Raw genomic sequence first — 21,363 nt, forward strand, 5'->3', positions numbered from 1 at the left:
GCCCTCTGAAAGCAGCCACGTACGTTAGTAGCGTGCGATTATAGCGCTTTATATAGCAATTAGCGCTATTTTAAAAACTGGTTGGTCTGATAGTTAAGGGTTAATGAATTATAAAAGTGAGTGAAAGAAAAGAAATTCAGTGCCAATATACTTCGCCCAAAAATAGTAACGTGGTAATAAAGAAAAAGCACTTCGGACGTTGGGAAATGAACATTTGAATAATCCAGCGCTTTATTTTTACCCGCCTTGGGTTCTTTTTTACGGGACAGTTTTAAATTCGTCTTTTTGGAGAAATTCTACCAAAAAGATATCAAGCATAATTGAGGAAAAACCCAGAGTCCCAAAACGACTATGTGACGTCCGAATTTACCTACGTCGATTGACAATTTAGAGTAGCGTTCGCTATGGCACGTATAGAACACATCCACGTCTAAAAGTGCATGCATTTCATTTATGGAGAAAAACACAAGTTACGCCAATGGCAAAATTTTACCGCGAAGTTTGGAGCGAGCGCGCGCGCGCGTCGTGCTTATCAGAGTAGCGAATAGCGATCCGTTGATGGTTTGTGATAGCGATGTATTTGTGGAGGCGGCAGAATAAGTGTGGTATGCAGAGTGTGCGTTTGTTTCGTAAATCTAGGTAAATGTATCCTTTATTTTCTACTTTGTATTTGTTGTAATTAGCATAGGATGTAAGTGTTGTTGTTTTGCATTACTTGCCTGTAGATTTAATAGATTTTGTAGCTCGCATAAATTACGTTTCTATAGGAATTGTGCAATTGCATTAATGCTGTGGGAAATTTCCATGTAGCTTACCTAATGTTAGCATATCTCCATGTTAAGGGGAAGTTTAGGATTAGTACAGGGTGTTAATACAATTTAGGGCGTATTATAGTTGCGTTATAGGGGAATTTTCCATAGGTGTGGGTGATTTTCAATTGAGATTCATATACAGAGTGGTTACTAGTTAGATAGTTTAGGGTCTTTGAGAAATTTTGGTGAAGGTAATTTCAAAATTCAAGTACGATTTTTAAAAGTCAGTTAGATGTTTGTTATATACTATGGTTCGGAGGTTTTTGTTTATTTTATGTGGGGGCGTTTGCAGTGGTATTTCGCTGCCATCTTATTTTGAACACTCGTTTGAACATGTACTGATACTGTAGTGCAGGGGTTAAGAGCCAAAATAGGTTTCAACCTTGCATTTTGTGATAAACTTTATGAAACTTTCAGAGGATGTTCTAGACACCCTAAGGTTCAATTTCAGCTATGCCGCCACCCCCGCAACCACGGACGGCACTTGCTATAGTGAGTTTCTTAAGCGCAGGGTAGCATTTCAATACCCGCCCATAAAATGGGTCAAAAATGTATGTCCAGCGTTTGTTTTGTATTTTCTTACATCTAGGAAGGTTCAAGAAAATTGTCAAATAACCAGGGAGAATTTATTTAGGGTATTTTACGTGGTTTGCCTATTTTTAAGGCGCTTTTAACAGTGCGGACTAGGGAATGCAATCCCGCAGCAAAATCTCAATCCCGGTATTTGCGGGATTGTTGGTTGTTAATCCCGCGGGATCCCGGTATTTGCGGGATCTCGCAAAACTTTAAATAAATTGGCAAATAAACAATTCTGTGCGGTTAACTTCTGTATTAAAATAAATCGCTAATTATCACAATATTTAACAAAAAAGTACCTTCGGCCTAACTTAGAACTCAAAAAAACCTTACCTGTAAAGCACAAAAAGTCTTCTAAAGTGCCTCAAAAATCATAGTACATTTTTAACGAAAAATGTTTAACAATTATTAAAAAAATAATTCGCCGTTATCAGTTTCATTATCAAAGTAAACAGAGTGGTCCCCTTGGCCGACAAATTCCTCAGTCCCGCAAATCCCTCGATTTATGTGCGGGATTAATCTGGCAAAAATGCAAGGGATATACATTTTTGACCCATTTTATGGGCGGGTATTGAAATGCTACCTTGCACTTAAGAAACCCGCTATAGCAAGTGCCGTCCGGGTTTGCGGGGCTGGCGGCGTAGCTGAAATTGATCCTTAAGGTGTCTAGGTGTCTGAAAGTTTCATAAAGTTATCACAAAATGCAAGGTTGAAACCTATAACCCCCTCACTACTGTTCATGACTCCTGAATATTTAAATTTTTATATTATATTGAAATACTGAACATTCTTCTATATTATCACAGGGAAACAATCCTGGCCAAAATGGCAGACACCTGAGCTCTAGTCATATTCTTCGTAACGTGAGTCCTTGATGTCCGTTACATAACAATAGTAATAAACATTAATTTCCGTGAAAGACGGTGGCACAATATTTTAAATATCGGTGTAAAATTATAATTACGAGAGAAATGAAACTCCCGAGGGAGATAGAATGCTTCAATATTGGCATGTGGTTCGGAAAGCCGAGTTGAAAATCATTTAACTTCAAATTGGACAAGAAAAGGCCCTAGAGCTATCTAGCGTGATTAAGAAGGGCAACCCTGATTTGTATTTAATTAAATTTCAAAACCCCCGCATCGTCGAGCAACTCGTTTTACAAGACAACTATGACGATCACGTGCCTTGAGTTTCAGTTGGTTTTGGTGGGAGTTTTGATTTTTGTTTTGAGTTGCGCAATCGGTTCTGGGCTGGACTTGTGTTATTATACAGTATGTAATATACTGTTTTGTAATTAACAATTTCTTCTTCAGTAATAGAGATCGTGGATACATCCGTAACTGAGCAGTTTTGATAGAAAGTAGACTGTACGGGCGAGGAATTAACGACGGAGTGGCTGCAATAGCCGAATATGTAATGGTATTTGTCATATTCCCTGGTAAAATTACGCTACTTTAATTATTTTAAGAGATAGGTAAGTACAATATACAAACTATCAAGAAATATTACAAGACTATGGTCTTGCCTCTAAAATTCATAGAAAATCGACTGATGTAAGTGAGAAAAACTACGCAACTTTGATATATTAAGAGCTACAGTGGAAAATTACCACAAAATATAGTACAGATTACAGTCTTACTTCCAAAATTAATAGAAAATAAGTTCGTCTTAGATCGATTGAAAAATGAATGAATGAGTTATGTGACTTACATAGCAATTAAGTGTATAGGGTGGACGAAATTTCGATCATTTTAAGCACTTAATTCGTCTCTGTATGTAATAGCATAGAGCAAAGGAGGTGTTTACTCTATGGTAATAGTACTAATGAATTTGAATTATGCCCTTTAATCTTAATCATTATTAATCACTGATAACCCCATGAACGTTGCGAGTTTATAGCGGTAAAGCCGATCCTGTTATGTTATTTTTCAATTCAGTGTAACAATTACACAAGTACCTACATCAATTTAGACTTATTCATTGATTTAGACAATTGACGATTAGTGTGAAAATAAAAGCAAAATGGCTGAAATTGATGGGAATAATGTATTGGTGCGAAGCCTAAAAGAACAAGTAAGCATAATTTACACTTATTTTTAATAATATTTTTTTCTCTTTCTCATTTTGCACACTTATTTATAAGTGAATAGGATTATCACATACGACTATTCGAGTATTTAAAGTGGCAGTCTAAAGGTTACAATTCTGTTGCCATGTTTTTTTAAGTACTTTAGTAGATCTCTGTTTTATCTAAACTCAAACACTTGAGACAGAACCGTACTGAGTGTTCATTTAAAATAGTATATTGTGTGCAAATTGCGAAGAAGACTTACTCAATAACTAATGTTATTTATTATTCAGTGTTATTATTTAAATTGTTGCAAAAATATTTTCAAATAAATATTTAACAATTTTAAATAGTATATTAAGATACAAGTGTATAATCAAGTCTTTAAAGCACGCGCAACGAGTTTAAGGACACGACGCAAAGCGGAGTGCCTTTAACGTTGCAAGTGCTTTAAAGACCAATTATACACGTGTATCTTATAGTATTTTTTATTATACCTGCAGTATAATTTAAAAATAGGAAATACAATGAAGTAATATTGACGTTATACTCGAATACATGTCTAATTAAGTGGGCTGGGTGTTCGTAATTTCACGATTGCCATGGAAATGTCACTTGACGTTTGCTATAAAAATCATCGTCTTTGTGAATTAAACGATTTCCGTTGAAAAAGATAATACACCGTCCATTAAATCGATTGTTGTAAAATCTAAACAAACGTTGGTAGGTGTAAAATCCAACTACAGTAAAGCCTATTATAAAGAATATGAATAGTTGTTTCCATGGATGAATAGGAAGTTACTTACGAATACAGTCTTAAATGCATCCATAATGCTGGCATATATGAAGGAAATGTCAAAGGTATTTAAATCTCCTATATTTTGGTGCATTCACTCAAAACTTTAAAGCAATGCTGCGATTAAAAAGTGGAACAGATTTGGAAGCATACCCTAAATTACGAACGGTTGTGAAAGTTTCAACCAAAGGATAGGTACAAAAGCCAAAGAAATGTTCTGCATTTACAGAAAGCGACCTAAGAGGATTTTTTATTTCATCCAGATGACAGTTTCAAAAGTCATACTTGAAGTATCGTTACTTAGCAACTTTAAAGCACGTGTGTTTTAAAGGCCCTTTTTCGCACGCATTTGAGTGTTTAAAACGGAGATTGTGATTCAGGTATAATAAAAAAGATAGATCTGTTCGTTTCCAATGCTCCACCCTTCATTTATACCTCGATTTATACAATAATTTAGCACGCGGTAGATCTTCGGGTTGACAATACTCAATCTATGATAATTTCAATTTTTATCCTGACAGGGAGTGGAGTACGTTTTTGGCATTACCGGTTTTCCAGTAATCGAACTGAGTATGGCATTTCAAGTGCATGGAATTCATTATATCGGCATGCGCAACGAACAAGCGGCGTGCTACGCCGCACAAGCAATGGGCTATCTAACGGGCAAACCTGCTGCCTGTATGGTCGTTTCTGGACCGGGCCTCTTACACTGCACGGCCGGAATGGCAAATGCGCAAATTAACTGCTGGCCTCTCTTGGTAATCGGCGGTTCAACGGCGCAAGACCATGTCGGAATTGGAGGTTTTCAAGAGTGCAACCAGGTCGAACTATCACGCCCTTATTGTAAATATTCCGCTCAGCCGGCCAGCGTTGACTTAATTCCCCAGCACGTAGAGAGCGCCGTACGTTTGGCAAAATGTGGCCGACCCGGTGTTTCCTACTTAGATTTTCCAGCAAATTTACTTCAAAAAACAGTTTTGGAAGAGACAATTCCGAAGCAATACGTGGTCGACAACTATCCGCTTACGTTTCCCGATCCGAAAGACATTCACGACGCCGCTAAATTAATTTCAAATGCGAAAAGGCCGCTAGTAATAATCGGTAAAGGAGCTGCGTATGCTAGAGCTGAAGGTGACGTTCAAGAGTTAATCTCCGTCACTAACCTTCCGATTTTGGCAACTCCAATGGGAAAGGGCGTCGTATCAGATCTTTCACCCAACAGCGTGGCACCCGCTCGCTCTTTGGCACTATCGCAAGCAGACGTTGTACTGTTGTTGGGTGCACGACTTAACTGGATATTACACTTCGGAAGATCCCCACGGTATGCGTCCAACGTTAAAGTTATTCAAATCGACGTGTGCGCTGAAGAGTTGCACAATAGCGTTAAATCGGCGGTAGCAATACAAAGCGACTTAAAACCAGCAGTACGCCAATTAACTGCCGCGTTAAGGCAGAACGGTTATCAGTTTCACAATACATCTGAGTGGTGGGCGACATTAAAAAAGAAATGTTTGCAGAACGAAACAGGTGTAAAAGTAAGTGTTATTGACATTTACGACTTTATTGTCAAGTTGTTATTTAGGCACTTGTACAAGACACGTCAGCTCCATTAAATTACTACACTGTCTTTCACCACTTGCAAGAGATCTTACCACCAGACTGTATAATCGTAAGTGAAGGTGCCAATACTATGGATATTGGTCGATCCATGCTTCCAAATGCACTACCACGCCATAGGCTTGATGCGGGAACTTTTGGAACTATGGGGGTTTGTTATTTTTCGCAGTTTGCACCGTTTGACGCAGTAATTTTTAGGTAGGACCTGGGTTTGCAATTGCTGCCGCTTTGTGGTGTCGCCAGCACGCACCTGACAAGCGAGTAGTTTGCGTAGAAGGCGACTCTGCTTTCGGCTTTTCAGGAATGGAAATTGAAACGATGGTCAGATACCGACTGCCTGTTCTTATAGTCATCGTTAACAATTCCGGAATTTATAGCGGTCTCGATCAGGACACGTACAAGGACCTGCGAGATGTTAACCCCGCTACGCAATCGTAAATTCTTCCCGGTCGCGAACACTTAATCTAAACTTATTCTTCCAGGCTTCCACCTACCAGCCTCTCTTTTGCTACCAAATATGAAAATATGATGTGCCTTTTTGGCAGGAACGGTTATTTCTGTCAAACGATTCCCGAGATGCAAAACGCCGTTAAGGAGTCTTTCAATGTTACCGATGGCCCTAGCATTGTAAATGTTATTATTAGCCCTTCAGCTGATCGCAAACCGCAGCAATTTAATTGGCTTACGAGCTCAAAATTGTAATTTCCAAAGCTTTGTAAACTATTTTTGTAATTATTATTATGACTTAATATGTATTCTGTGAACGGAGTGAGTCAAGAATCAAGTTACAACCTTATCGCGTTAGCGTATCTACTAGTTTCATGATTTCGTTTGCCTGAAGGGCGTCTTGAATTTGGTTAGATTGTCTAGAGTCGGAAAACTGACTACCAACTTGCCGCTAGTTGATTTATTCTGGAAGCTCAGGTCGATTTAGTTACTATTTAAACGGAGCAAAGCATTCCATACTATGGGAGAAGAACTCCCCAGGGCAAGTACGAATGGAAAAACCTTGACATTTCACAAAGGTAGGATGGAGATGGATAATAATAATAATAGTCTTTATTAAAATAAACTACAACATAAGTATACAATAGAAATGAAAATTAATGTATGAGACGTACTCATGGTCATTATGACCGCCTGAGGGGTTGATGTTGCCTTATTAATTTTATAAAAAGAAAAAAGAAGCACAACTCTACAACAAAATAATTATTCATATTTCATTTAAATTTAAATTTAATCCCAGCCGGATTGGAGATATCTTCGCGTTTTTTTAAACATGGTCAAAATGGGTAGATTCTTCGTACCTTGGCGAAGGTTTCACTCACGTGCTTAATCGCAGAACGTGCAAGAACTCGAGGCGTATAGTTGCAGTAGGCCCCTATCTGTCTGCTCCTGGTGTTTGACTCGAACTTAGAATGCCTTTTCGGCTTCGCTGAGGAATTCCGGTGTAATTCCAGTTGGGGGATAGATGCGCTATTTGTTAGAGGGTTCTCCGATAACACGGAAGTTGTCTTTGTTGAGCTTGTGAATCAAGTCGTACTATTGAAAAATATCATTGAAAATTGCGTCTGCGACCCGGAGGTACATAGCTGGTTGGAGATGATATTCTCTCTAAGATTAATTTTCGTTCTTCCGGAAACATCTTATTGGATGTTTAGACTATAAACACTTTCTATAGTGTGCTGAATGGTATAAATACGTAACTCAGCGCTAAATCGAGCGAATCGTGCTTCGAGCAGCCTTTCTGGGCACAGCAACTTCAAAAACCACTTCCATTTTCCACCCCAGATCGTAATTAGGTTAGCCCCGTCGCGCCGGAGCGATGTGTACGGTGCTTGATCGCAACGCAGCCATTAAGAGGAGACGTACCCCCGGCGGTTTCATAGCAGGAAGAGCAGGCACCCTCGTGGCCACCGCAGGCGCCACACCGATGGAAGCCTCCGACACCATAAAATCACTCCCTTCATCCATCCACCAAATGCCAGCCAAACTCGATATGACCGAATCGCATTCACTACCTCTTATCTTTATCCGTACTCATCAGCTTCGCCTGCAACATCTCAGCCATCTATACCATCAGCTAAAGTAACAGAATTCCGTAGCAGCCATCCGGTAGTGCAGTGTTTCGACTGCCAACGATTCGGTCACTCCAGCCTCAACTGTGGATATGCTCCGAGAAGTGTCCCTCCACCCAGAGTTGGAAACAGAAGACGTATCGTCCCGTTATCCACCCGCCGCAGCCTCTACAAGCACCCTTATCGCAGATGTACGACAATGAGCAGCACGTCTTGAACGTCTCGGCCTACCAAATCCACCTAGATCGTGTGGTTGGGTTGATTGTGAAGATTTAAGAAGCCTTCCAGGCCGGAAGGATCATTATCCCGCTACTGATAGTGGCATACGGAGACATTGTAACCTTCGATGGACAATAGACCCACGTACAGCACCCAAGACCCAACTTCACCGTCTTGCATTGGAATGCCGATGGTGTATGTAATAAGCTAGTCACCCTCAAACATCTGTTAGCACAACACGTCATCAACACCGCGGATATTGGCGAAACCCATCCAGTCGGTCCCAAAGAGTTGACGCTCCTAAACCACCACACTTACCGTACTGATCTGCAAGTTGAGCGCCCGCCGCCGTCTGGAGGGACGGGGCTATTAGTGCACTGCTGAATAGTGCCAGCACAAGTTAACCTATCTCCCACTACCTAGATCGAAGCCACCGGCGTACAAATTAAACTAGGCGGCAACACGACAAACATAATCGCCCTGTAAACTGGAAGAACCCCAGCATACGCAATATTGCAGAGCTGGACGACTGCGTCCAACTCATAACTAATGCTCTCCAGAACGCCATCACCACAGCTACCAGAGAACTCTCTGACAGAAGCAGAAGAAAACTTTCGACCTATCTTCTTGATGAGTTCAAAGTCCGCTCAAGGCGCGACGGCCGAAAATACGACAACCAGGAAACGCCGGAATATTAGCTAACGCGCTACACAAAAACTTTACACCGCATCCAGGGACGGACGTCCACCACATTCGATCGGTAAAAACAGAACGCCGTAGAATCATAACGCTGCCTATACGGTTAACATCTCCGGCCGAAATTAGGGATATAATTCCCGGACAGAACCCGTGTAAGGTCCCGGGACACGATGATATCACCTACAAGGCTCTGCAAAATATCTAGCCTGCATGACCCGCTTATTCGACTCCGTCATCATACTGAAGCATTTTCCGTTCGTATAGAAGCAAAATCCAAAGAATATCCTCATCCATCCAAGCAACTACCACCCCACCTCCCTGCTTTCTGTCCTGGACAAAATAATCGAGAGGATACCTACTTCTAGTTCGCTGCAGCCTCAACTTAACATCCGACTTGAGCAGTTTGAGTTTCGAAAAATCACTCCACGACCCAACATATCATTGGGATTTAATTCAACTGATCGACCACTACCCAACTGACCGTACCTTCAAAGACAGAGTAAGTACGAAGCTATCAGACCATCCAGAGAGAGGAGTAACGCAGGATAACTGCCTGTCCCCGATCACTTTCCAACATCTTTATCAACGATGTTCCAGCCGAACCTGACTTCAAAATAGTGTTGTACGCCGACGACCTCCTGATCCAAGGCAATGACAGGCTTTCAAACATTGACATACGAAGGATGCAGGCATCCATCGATAACATATTCAAATGGGCTAGCCGCAACCCACATAAAGCCAAAGGCTGTGGTGATATTTACAGACAAATAAACCCATAAAGAGCGTTTAAAAAAGCGGCAGAGCACCTCGGTGTGACCCTACGGGGTCATTGCATTTGACCCATTTTCAATGGACTAGTTACATGTGGCATATAAGTCTACTGTGAAAAGTTTCAACCGAATAGGTTCAAGCGTTTGGCAGGAACAGAGAAGCGTGACCCCACGAGGTCATTGGATTTGACCCATTTTGAATAGGCTTATTACATGTGGCATATAGGTCAACTGTGCAAAGTTTGAACTAAATAAGTTCAAGCGTTTGGCAGAAACAGAGAGGCGTGACCCCAAGGGGTCATTAGATTTGAGCCATTTTCAATAGGCTTATTACTTGTGGCAATTAGGTCAGCTGTGCAAAGTTTAAACCAAATCGGTCCAAGCGTTTGACAATTATTGTGTTCATGGACAGACGAACACCATCTACTCCCCTATAAAGCTTGCATCGCTCTGCTCTGCCGCTTAATAATAATTCTACCAGCAGTTAAGTGTCGCGGGTCAACAAACCGAATCTCCCTCCCTACAGGACGTCGCGTCCGAACACTCATGACGTACGCTTCCGCAGGCTGGAAGTCGGACGTCGGTGAAACCGACGCCCAAAAGATGGAAACGATGCAGTCCATCGCTTTACGAACTATTTTCAGGGCAGATAGGTTCGTAAGGAACGAAGACATCCGGCAGCTCCTGAAAACATTCACAATAGCCGACCACATCCGCTCGCTGGCTGAGAAGGTGTCAGAGAAGCTTGACAACTCCGTAAATGCATCCACTTCAGTTTCACCAACCGCGTTATCCTGGGTGACGCCGTCGGTTGGATTCCTTGCTTAAAAAACTCAACCTGTGACCGGAGTGTCTGGAATCGGAAAGCGCATCGCTCCAAGAGCAAACGCATACCCTTCTAACCCCCATGGAGTAACAAGATCATCGTATCTTCGTATCGTGTCTCCGTATCGTAGCCTTGACATGATACGGTGCAACAGCCTACATAACTCAACTCCAGACCTTTCCCGAAAAAATTAGTTACTCCGGATAAATTCGTTTTCAGATAGTTAACCCAAATGACGACAAGCCAAGCACCTGATTGTTAAAATTTTGGAAAAATCCGCCTGTAACTAAGAAAGCTCTATAACATTTGATCAACTAGTCCGATTTTCAATTTTCTGGGCGATTTGGGTTCTACATTCCAGAATCGCCTTTGTAGCGCAGGGGTTAAAAGCCAAAATAGGTTTCAACCTTGCATTTTGTGATAACTTTATGAAACTTTCAGCTATGCCGCCACCCCCGCATCCCCGGACGGCACTTGCTATAGCGGGTTTCTAAGCGCAAGGTAGCATTTCAATACCCGCCCATAAAAGGGGTCAAAAATGTATGTCCAGGGTTTGTTTTGTATTTTCTTACATCTAGGAAGGTTGAAGGGAATTGTCAAATACCCAGGGAGAATTTATTTAGGGTATTTTACGTGGTTTGCCTATTTTTAAGGCGCTTTTAACAGTGCGGACTAGGGAATGCAATCCCGCAGCAAAATCTCAATCCCGGTATTTGCGGGATTGTTAGATGTTAATCCCACGGGATCCCGGAATTTGCGGGATCTTGCAAAACTTTAAATAAATTGGCAAATAAGCAATTCTGTGCGGTTAACTTCTCTATTAAAATAAATCGCTAATTATCACAATATTTAACAAAAAAGTACCTTCGGCCTAACTTAGAACTCAAAAAAACCTTACCTGTAAAGCACAAAAATTCTTCTAAAGTGCCTCAAAAATCATAGTACATTTTTAACAAAAAAAGTTTAACAATTATTTAAAAAATAATTCGCCGTTATCAGTTTCATTAACAAAGTAAACAGAGTCGTCCCCTTGGTCAACAAATTCCTCAGTCCCGCAAATCCCGCGGGATCCCACTCCATTTATGTGCGGGATTAATCTTGCAAAAATGCTGCGGGATCCCGGTATTTCGGGATCCTGCAATCCCGGTATTGCGTTCCCTAGTGCGGAGTGACGGGGAACTCTTTTGGCTGCTCTATTGAATATTATACTATGCTCTAAAGTATTTATTGAGACATTACAATGCTGAAAGGAAAGTTAACAATATCTACGGCACTAAAATTATTGAGCCCTATCTTGAGAACACTCGCCTCCGCAGTCGCACAATTCGGTGCAGGTCACATCGGACTTGACAAAGCTGCATCTTTGTGTGCAACCTTTCTTACATCCACATTTTACTAAGATTACAAAAGCTTCTGGAACTGGAGGTTTTAAAGTCCAGACAGGCTCCCATTCTTGATCTTCACTCGAGTTTCTCCAACCCCAATCACATGGATCCGGAAGTTGCTGTTGCGCCAGGAGGCAATGTCCCCATACATGTCCTGCGAATGTATGTAGATTAAGTTTGTTTGTTGAATATGGATTCAATTGTAAATTCATCTATTCGCCTACTTACCGCCTCTCTTAAGAAAGGTTGCACACAAAGATGCAGCTGTGCCAAGTCCGACATGCCCTGCACCGAATTGTGCGACTGCGGAGGCGAGTGTTCTCAAGATAGGGTTCAATAATTTTAGTGCCGTAGTTATCGTTAACTTTCCTTTCAGCATTGTAAAGTCTCAATAAATACTTTAGAGCATAGTTAAATATATAATATTCGATAGAGCAGCCAAAAGAGGTCTCCGTCACGATTTTACTGCCCGCACTGTTAAAAGCGCCTTAAAAATAGGTAAACCACGTAAAATACCCTACATAAATTCTCCCTGGGTATTTGACAATAATCTTCAACCTTCCTAGATGTAAGAAAGTACAAAACAAACTCTGGATATACATTTTTGACTCATTTTATGTGCGGGTACTGAAATGCTACCTTGCACTTAAGAAACCCGCTATAGCAAGGGCCGTCCGGGGTTGCGGGGGTGGCGGCATAGCTGAAATTGAACCTTAGGGTGTCTAGAACATCCTCTGAAAGTTTCATAAAGTTATCACAAAATGCAAGGTTGAAACCTATAACTCCCGCACTATTGTAGGTCAATATCGAATAGGCACGGCACGGTCTATGCTCCTGTAACTTCAAACAGTACAACATAGACCGTAGGTGCCATGGATCTTAAGTGGACTTTAACGTTAAAGTAGTCCTAATAAGCAAAACCCATGGGTGAAGATGTGCAGAGGGAGAAGAATATGATGGCACCCCCGATACCCTCACTAGGAGCGAAGTTGTATCCAATTGAATATGAAGAGCGACTACTTTGGCAAGGTTTATCGTCGCCATTTTATGACTAGAATGTAGGTAAATACTTGTTTCAGTTACAGATAGTGAATCTAAAACCAAACATGAAGCAGTGAGACCTTTTCCAGAGAAAAGTTAAGCGAAACGACCTTTGCTTTTCTTTCTTGTATAATAATATAGTGATAGCATATTTTTGTACATCGAATCACAAAATACATATCGTACATTATACTCTATGCCTAGTTTTCACATTTAAAAATCGTCACAGAAAATAGCTTACAGGAAAAAGTTCAAATTTTGCGTAATTGAGAAAGTTAACAAATCGTTCAAGTTCATCAATAATTGGGACATTCTATACTCTTGCCACACACATTCCAAATATCACAGTTTGATCCACGAAAATTGGACTTCAGGTTTATCATCAATGGTTCTTTCAAAATGTTTCTTTAGTTTCGATTTCTGGAGGCACCATCAGTAACTACTAATTCGTTCTAGTCTAAAGAAACGTATTACCACTTGTCAGAAAACGAACAAATTAAAACAATGGAAACCCTCAAATTAATACGTAAACAACCTCCCCCTGGAAATCTCGTCCGCTTTTACACATGGTCAGAGAAAAGTAAACATTGATCAATTACGCACAATTTGAACAAAAAACTAGGAAACTGAAAATTTAAACGTCAATATTGTCATCTTCCACATACGAGATGTTCATTCTGTGTAGGAGTTTCTCTGCAGAAAGTTTAACTTTTTCATCTTGGGCCCCAACCAGCATCACAGCACCTTCCTTTAGTATTGTCGCTAAAGGTGATAGTTTTTCTGATGATAGGCTACTTAACAATTCCATGCACGCCTCAACGGTTTCAATTCTCGCACTTTTATAGGCTTCCGAATCCTATAAGGTGTTCGAATTGAAGATCAGAACGTCGAACGTCTACTTACCTTAAAAATGCTTATGGCCCTTTGCTGCTGAATTTCGGGAGGTATCGGCTGCGGGGGCGGAATAAGGTTGGGATGAATTTTGGAAAGATTCGGCTCCAAGACGTGGCTCGTTTTGTGTTTTCTGTATTGTTCCATTAAGGCACCCACTTTCTCCTCAATTTCCTTGTTTGTTCTCATTAACTTCTGATTTAGGCTTTCGGACGAGGTCGACGACTGAATCTGTATAAGCGTGTTAGTGTCATACTTCACCTTGTAGTGGACTTGGGAGTTATCCTCGCTCGCCTCGTCATCAGTTCCGTTGCTGCTATCTCTGTCCCTTTCCTTCTCCTTTCGCTTGGTATCGTGAAGAATTTCTTCATTGTTTAAATTTGGTAAAAAGTTTTTATCAAGGTAACTCTCCGAGTCGGACGAACAGAAACTCTCGCTCCGTTTAAGTTCGATCACCTTCACTTGCTCACTGGGATGAAACTGTTCAGCATATTCCTCTTTGGCATTCGGTATGTTAATTGAAAGGTTGACATACGAGTCGCACATAAATTCCCATTTGGCCTGCAACTTACGCAAAAACTGTTCGACGTAGTCAACATCATTACAGCATTTCTCCTTGTCTTCCCTGCTCAAAATTTCTTTAAGCTGATTAGGAGTTATCGAATATTTATCTATTCCGTCCAAACAGAGCTCGATCAAAACGATTATTTCAACCACCTCCGAGGTGTTGGCTTGCGTGTACAGATTAGCAGATTTACTCAAATTACCCACTTTCTGCATTAAGAATTTCAAACCAGGCCTGCTATCAAACTCCTTGGCGCGCTCGTTGGACATCTCGAGACATCTTAAGAGTATATTAACATGTTTTGCGTTCACATGCGTTAGTATTCCGCGCAAGCTGCAGGAGTTAATTTGTAGAATCTTTAAAATTGGAGTTACGTGATTTAAATTTTGCAGTAACGCGCTGGAAATGGTCTGAATGAGCATTTGATGCGCCAAAATTCCCAGAACTAAGTTCCGGAACGGTACTCGAATGGTAAACAGATCGGGGTTGAACGAGCTGGCTGCCTCTAGTGGGAAGAGCAAAAAAACGTAGCTGCGATCGTCAACGGTAATGTTAGTGGAGAGTTTCTCACAGTCGCACTGTTTGCCGAAACACTTGTTGCAGTTCTTTTGGGAATGCATTAGTAGGACTTGTTGAGCAAGTTCGTATAAGCGTTCGTTCTCTTCGGGAGTACTGTCACGTCGAGCTGCAACCTTCACCGTTGCTAAATCTCCATAAAAGCTATCCGAGTTTGGTTTAAAAGCGGATGTAATCTGTTGAAGCGGATTTAGACTAATTGCGCATGATCTATGGATAGCTGTTATCAATATCTCCCACTGATTCGTGGTAAGGATTTGTCCTACGTTTATTATTAGATGCCTCATGCATGATGCGCCCAGTCTAGCTATACTCTCCAGTGGTTGGGCTACGCATTCATTCAAAATTAAAAGCAACTGCTTCAATGCGAGTGATGCACCTGGATTTTCAACGTTGTTAGGTTTGTTGTCATCTTCCTCTCCCTCTTGCAACGTGTGAAGGTATTCAACGACTAACTCAGTGGCCATACCGCAATAGTGCTTAAAATGTTGCCCATTGTCGCCCACTTTTGGGATTTTCATATTTTGCCTCAACCAACTTTGAACCATAGGCAAAAGTAGGTGATTAATACAATATAAGCCGAAATTTATTCCCGGATTTACGATTAAATCTCTCAGCAGCTTGAACAGGGTTTCCAGGACGTAAGGCTGGTTCCTCTCTTCGGCAAGTACGGCCGTTGTTGCCAAACCTTCTAGTAACGCGAACCATATTTTCACTACGCCGCTAGGCTTGTCCATTTGGGGTAGCATCATGTTATTTCGCATGCAGTTGTCTAGGTCGATTTTGGGTGAGAGTATCTCGTACGACATGTTGTCGCCTTGTTCGAAATAAGTGGGAAGACTTACAACTTCTGGGTTGGGTATAGCAGAATCGACGAGCTGTGGGGACGTGTCCGTCTTCACTCTGTGATTCAGGTTGAAGGTGGGGCATTTCGGCATGTAGTACATCATTGAGAGAATGGTCGCGCAATTTTCTAATAGCTTAAGGGACTCCAAGCATAAATTAACTTGCTCGCATAAAATTTCACGTGACCCTTCTTTTTTCTTCCTTTCATCCACAGTGTCCAAAAATATGTTCTTTTGTACATTCTTATCACTTACATTTGATATGCATTCAGAGAACTTTTCTCCCTCTGCGTGTCTGATATGCGAAAGTAGGCACATGATGTAGTCGAGAGCGGCGTTTGCAAACACCAAGGTGTTGTCCGTGGATAGGAACACCTTAAAAACCTCCAGGATAGCTGCCGAATTGTTTCTGCCGTTAGCAACACGTAAAGTACCAAACAGAGGACGCCACCCCGAACAAATTTCGATTCGATTGCCTTCCACAAATTCGCACAGGCAGGAAACGATTTGGTCCTAGAAATACACCAAGACTGTTGGAATTCGAGCGACATTTTACCAACCTGAACGTCCGCGTCGCACATTTCTAGGCAAAGCAGATTTTCGAATGGCTTAAATAGGGCCTCGTTAAAGTGGAAGTGCGGTAATTCCGTCTGCTCATTGAGTAAAGCGGTTACAGAGTCGTGTATACACGTAATTGCTTTTTTTGATACGCTGGGGTCCTTGTGACATGCCGCCTGCATGAAGTGTGGACCGACGATTGACCACACTTTCATGGTGTGAATTAAGGGTCTACCAGATCGTATGCATTTTAATGTAACTTCTCCAATTCTGTGTAGGAGTAATGTAGCTGGTGGTTTTTGTCTTGCCTCCAATTCCTTTTTCCACCATTTCTTAGTGCTGGGCAACTCATCGGTTTTGGCAAAAAGCTGGAATGGAGTTGTTAAATGTTACTTTCAATTGGAAGAGCTCACCTGAGCATATGATGCTTTACACAGTTCCGTTAGAAAACTGCAAAAACCAGGCAAAGGCAATCTGAGAGCGGCCGAGTGGAATAATTCATCCACTCTCACTGACAGAACGCAACAGACTTTCGCGGCATATACACCTGTCAGGATACCTTGTCCTTGTCCGTTGTGGACACCGCTTCTTTCGACAATTTCGGCAATGTTCCCGTCGTGAGAATTGGAATTTGAGGAGTAAGACGAATTTTGCAAAAAACTGTAAACGTCCACACTGCAAGGCAAAAGTCAGTACGAGACTGTACTTGGAAAATTATTACCAAGTTTCATCGTCGCTGCTCGAATTGAAGCTTAAACTTAGTCGATCAGACGTGTTGACTGCAGTTGTCGATGTAACGGCGTTGTTTTGGTTCTGAGCGACCATCAGCAGCTGTGTTGAACCTGCTTTGCTGAAGAGCGCATGTTCAAGACTTGATATGGCAATACACGCATTGAATACGTGCGGCCAGCAAGCGGCGCTGTGGGATCCAAGGGACAAACCTACAATATTACATTGGAAATGAAATTCAACATTTTGATCACAATTTTTTATATTTTTGGAAACCAAACGGAATTAGAAACTAATTTAAAAATGAACGTGAAAAATTATGGTTTTCAAACCCTCTGTCGAAACCACCACACAACATGGCATTAGAGAAATGGAAAGTAGCATTTCACAGTAAATTAAGGAGTTAGATAGTGAAAGTGCTTTGATGGGTAGGTAGTACATTTCCGTGGGTGTTTACCTTTTGACAAAATAACATCTAAAGAAAGGGCGTGTGAAGCTGGAAGTTTGGGTCCCTGAATCTTGCAAGAAGACGCAGACAGCAACCCCAAAATGCTACTACTTCTGGCTTGCAGTTTCAGAGTGTTGCTCAAACTCGCTGCCTGTAACGAAACATGAAAAATACATCTGATACAACAGAGAATATACCTTATGCAATCCTTCCAGACATGCAGTGATTACATCGTCTTTAATTCGTTGCCGAAATTTCTGCTTTGATCTTCGTGCCACTAGCCTACTAAGTGCAGAAGCGCCTCCGCTACTCAAAGATTTTTCACCTAACGCCAAACCCAAGACCGACACCACCGACGTCCAGCAGCAAGTTAACACTCGGCGCGACAGCTTAATGCCCGCTTCCACTTCTGCACTGATATCGGGTACTCCCCGAACTCTTTGTAATTTTTGCCAATCGGTCAGTAGCTGCGTGGGACAAAGACCTCCGACGTCTGTAAAGAGTGACAATACATTCAAAAGGGTACACGAATTTGAGAGAGGGGCGAACGCATTTTTTACAGGACGAAACCTACCAACTAACAAATTGATTAGGGCCGGTTGTTGCAACCCTTTAGGATCATATCCGGCTAACTGCAACAGCGACTTGGCCAAGACGTTTTGGTACAATTCACACAACCAAGTAGCCGAGACGTAAACCAATATCCCGCTACCATGTATTTCCTCTACAAATTGAGCTTCTGTAATGCACACCTCTGAAGTACCTCCTTCATAGTGTGACGATTGGATTAGCTTTAAATTGAGCAAAAGGGCGGAGTACGTGGCTAAATAAATACCGTCGGCGTTCATTATAGTAGTGATTTCGTAGTTTTGGGCGGCATTGTGTTGGCAACACTTTGAGGCAAACTCTTGGAGGTATTCGTCAATCTGTATGGAAGATCTGAGCGTAAGCAAGTTGGGCAATAAAATATTGTGCAGGGTTTTTACAAAGTGGCGCGCGTTGTGGCGTTCTAAATCGACGTTGCATTCATCGATGCCCGTGCGTCCCTAAGACAAACAGTATTATTTATTTACTTTGCTCAAGAACACACGCACCAATTGCAACGACTTTGGCAAATTGTGTAACTGCTGCAGTTGTTGGCTTGTTAAAAAGCTTTCATCGTCCATAATGCTATCATCCGATGGGTCGGGTTCAACAAACTCTTCGGGGCCTTCGGTCGCTCCTGAGCATTCCGAATCGGATTCACCTTCAACATTCTGTCCGCCACCGTCGATGCCGCTGCTATCAGAATCGCTTTGGTACCTCAAATTGGCGACTACATCTCTGTACGGTTTGGGTAACCTGGCTAAAGACTGGTAAGTAAGCGGCCCTGTGTAATCGGCTTGCTCTAATGTCGGATAGCGGACGTTTGCAATTTCGGAACCTTCTTGGTCGAGGCCTTCCCCATTGCATAACGCCTCCAATGAACCTAGAAGTGCTCCAACACATTCGACGCTTGCAAGTATGATACTGGGATCGTTGCATTGGGAGGATTCCTCGATGGAATCTACAATTCTGAACGAAACTCACTAATATGGTAGTCGAATGGTCGGAGCCACTTACAAACGAATGATCGCCATGTCGTCGCCGGCATGCCGATGCAAGGGTCCACTCAGCAAGAGCAAATCGGCCAAACGAGCAGGAGATCTCAACAGTTCCTTCGCGACGCGCAGCGGCTCCAGTCTTTTACCCGGGCACGGCAAAAGCAACATTCTATGGAATAACGCCTCAAGGACCGGTCGCAAGGCACGCTCTCTCCCTACCAAGCGTACCACTTGAATTCCAATGCTACAAAAGTGAGAATCTCACTAACTGACTAGACTACAGTTCCAATACCTGTAAACGATTTTTGACTGGTGCGTTGTCAGCCCTTGTCGCTCCGGATCACCCGGTGTGCCTAACAATGCCAAAAGGGCCGGGCAGAATTTTTGCCATAAGAAGGTGGCAAAATGCGCGTTGGAATGGACTGTATTCGGTAAAGTATTCACTAACGTCAACAAGCACTCCAAAAGAAACACAGTGATATCGCTTGATTTGGTAAACCTAAAATCCCATGGTAAATTATTTTGGCATTCAATTAGTGGCATACGTTTTGGTTTCTTCAAGTCTACTACAAATGTATTGCATAACGGGAATGGCCTCATTGAAGCAAGCGACAGCGGAAGTTTTGTTATAAACCATTTCAGCGGTTGTGCCCGAATTTTTGTGTTTTTGCTGCTGCTGTAGTATCTCATGATGCTCTTCGTCCAAAAATGTGCAAAAAGCCGTTAGTGTTTGACTTGCAGCCGCCTGTGCTGCCGCTCTGATCGGCTGCGTGCCGGTTTCATAAGCTTCGCCGCATCTGCTAATTAGCAACATTACCAATCGGCCATTTAAGGTCCAACTGGCGCTGCAGGCTAGATTTAAGACCACCCTTAAAATGTGTACCTATTCGAACAGTCAATTAAGCTACTCAGTCTCCAAAAAGTATCCCACCTGCGTATCTTCGCACTGCGATAGCATCGAGGAGGTCGCATGGAGCAGCTGCGCCGGTAGCCACAAGGAGTCATCCTCTGGCTCGGATCCTGCTTGAAATCTTTCATCCCGTACGATTTTCTGAAAGGCAAGGCTGAAAGGACCGATAGCAATTTGCCAACTTACGTTCAAGCCTGAGAGGGCCAAGGTGACTAGTTTACTTTTTTTGGTGTCCAAAGCCAACTTTAACGGTGTAAAAGTCGAAGTTCTTAATTCATGGGAAGAATTCCTTAGTAAATTATTTTGAGAGCATAATAAATCTGAAAGTTCTCTTGAGAAAATATGTTAGTAAGATACTAACTTACCATGGGCTTCTTGTGCGCTCTGCCTTAATGACGAAAGTTTTGGTCCAGTTGCTTCCTTTATCAAATTTAATAACAAATCCTCCATTTGTTATTGATGCAGTTTAAAATTTACTAATGACCCACACCATACGCGATACGTATTATGCCGCTTTCTGAATTACTCATAGGCATGCCCCAGAATAATCAATACCGAAATGCGCGGTCATTTGCCGCTTTAATTTTGAATTTATTCGAGATTGCTCTGTTTGCTGTTGCTTAAACATTTGTTAAGCTATGCTTTCAAGCACATAGTTTGCTAGATGATGGATTGGATCGGATTCCGATTGGTTTGATGTCCACTATCTGCATAATGACCCTAAGATATTAGTCGTGAAATATTTGTGCACTTTTTCGATTGGTTTTAAATTGAACCACGTTCACTAAACTGGAAAGTATGTTCACAATAACATTGTTTAACCACCAAAGTTGATAAAAACTGTTACCGGAATTGTAAGTTGATTATAATAATGTAATCACGACATAAAAAAATAAAGGTTGACTAATCAGACACAGCTAAATATAACTAAAGGCTACAATAATGGGTAGGGTGGCTTTGTCAGTCTGGTTCTACAGTGCTATTTATTTAAAAGTGGACATAGGGATTTACGTGTATTGCTTTTCCCTATGTGTACTTTTAAATGACAAAATCTCTTCTGAAGGTAGGCTAATCATATGCATCCACAATAATAACTTCTTCAAAGAAATAAAGATCTGACTGTCATATTTAATTGGAATATTGTTTTAACATACTTCACGGAAAATAAATCTCTTACGTTCCTTAAACTGTTAGCGGCACTAGACCAAAGGAAAATATCAACCTTTTCTTCAGCTGAATACATCGCACACGAACAAAATGAAAAATACAGAAGTCCATAAAATTAAGCACCCTTCAGAAAAGATTTTGTCATTTAAAAGTAGACATAGGGAAAAACAATATAAATGTACCTAAATCCCTATGTCTACTTCT

At 41.6% G+C, this 21,363-nt stretch overlaps 2 protein-coding genes across 3 annotated transcripts; one reads left to right on the forward strand and one right to left on the reverse strand.

The window, feature by feature from the left end:
* The first annotated feature begins 37 nt into the window (after positions 1 to 37).
* Positions 38 to 6,637, forward strand: LOC116180506 (2-hydroxyacyl-CoA lyase 1). 2 transcript variants are annotated; one of them, XM_031500519.1, is made up of 5 exons: positions 38 to 639; positions 4,774 to 5,787; positions 5,835 to 6,020; positions 6,068 to 6,303; positions 6,352 to 6,637. In XM_031500519.1, exons 2-5 carry the CDS (start codon positions 4,825 to 4,827, stop codon positions 6,569 to 6,571), a joined length of 1,605 nt encoding a protein of 534 aa, XP_031356379.1. In that variant the 5' UTR covers positions 38 to 639; positions 4,774 to 4,824; the 3' UTR covers positions 6,572 to 6,637. The 2 variants fall into 2 exon arrangements, with proteins under 2 accessions (XP_031356379.1, XP_031356378.1); XM_031500518.1 differs by lacking the exon at positions 38 to 639 and adding an exon at positions 3,133 to 3,461.
* A 6,361-nt stretch (positions 6,638 to 12,998) lies between these two features.
* LOC116180948 (brefeldin A-inhibited guanine nucleotide-exchange protein 3) lies at positions 12,999 to 20,706 on the reverse strand. The gene is made up of 15 exons (XM_031501140.1): positions 20,358 to 20,706; positions 20,179 to 20,312; positions 20,014 to 20,133; positions 19,628 to 19,965; positions 19,375 to 19,581; positions 19,102 to 19,326; positions 18,594 to 19,053; positions 18,074 to 18,545; positions 17,697 to 17,992; positions 17,509 to 17,650; positions 17,044 to 17,263; positions 16,736 to 16,997; positions 16,325 to 16,690; positions 13,791 to 16,277; positions 12,999 to 13,743 (listed from the first exon to the last, which is right to left on the reverse strand). The coding sequence occupies exons 1-15, from the start codon at positions 20,440 to 20,442 to the stop codon at positions 13,522 to 13,524; spliced, it is 6,036 nt and encodes a 2,011-aa protein (XP_031357000.1). The 5' UTR covers positions 20,443 to 20,706; the 3' UTR covers positions 12,999 to 13,521.
* Between the last annotated feature and the right edge of the window lie 657 nt (positions 20,707 to 21,363).

The sequence above is a fragment of the Photinus pyralis genome, unplaced genomic scaffold (assembly GCF_008802855.1).
Source record: "Photinus pyralis isolate 1611_PpyrPB1 unplaced genomic scaffold, Ppyr1.3 Ppyr1.4_LG9, whole genome shotgun sequence".
In the NCBI taxonomy this organism is placed as follows: Eukaryota; Metazoa; Arthropoda; class Insecta; order Coleoptera; family Lampyridae; genus Photinus; species Photinus pyralis.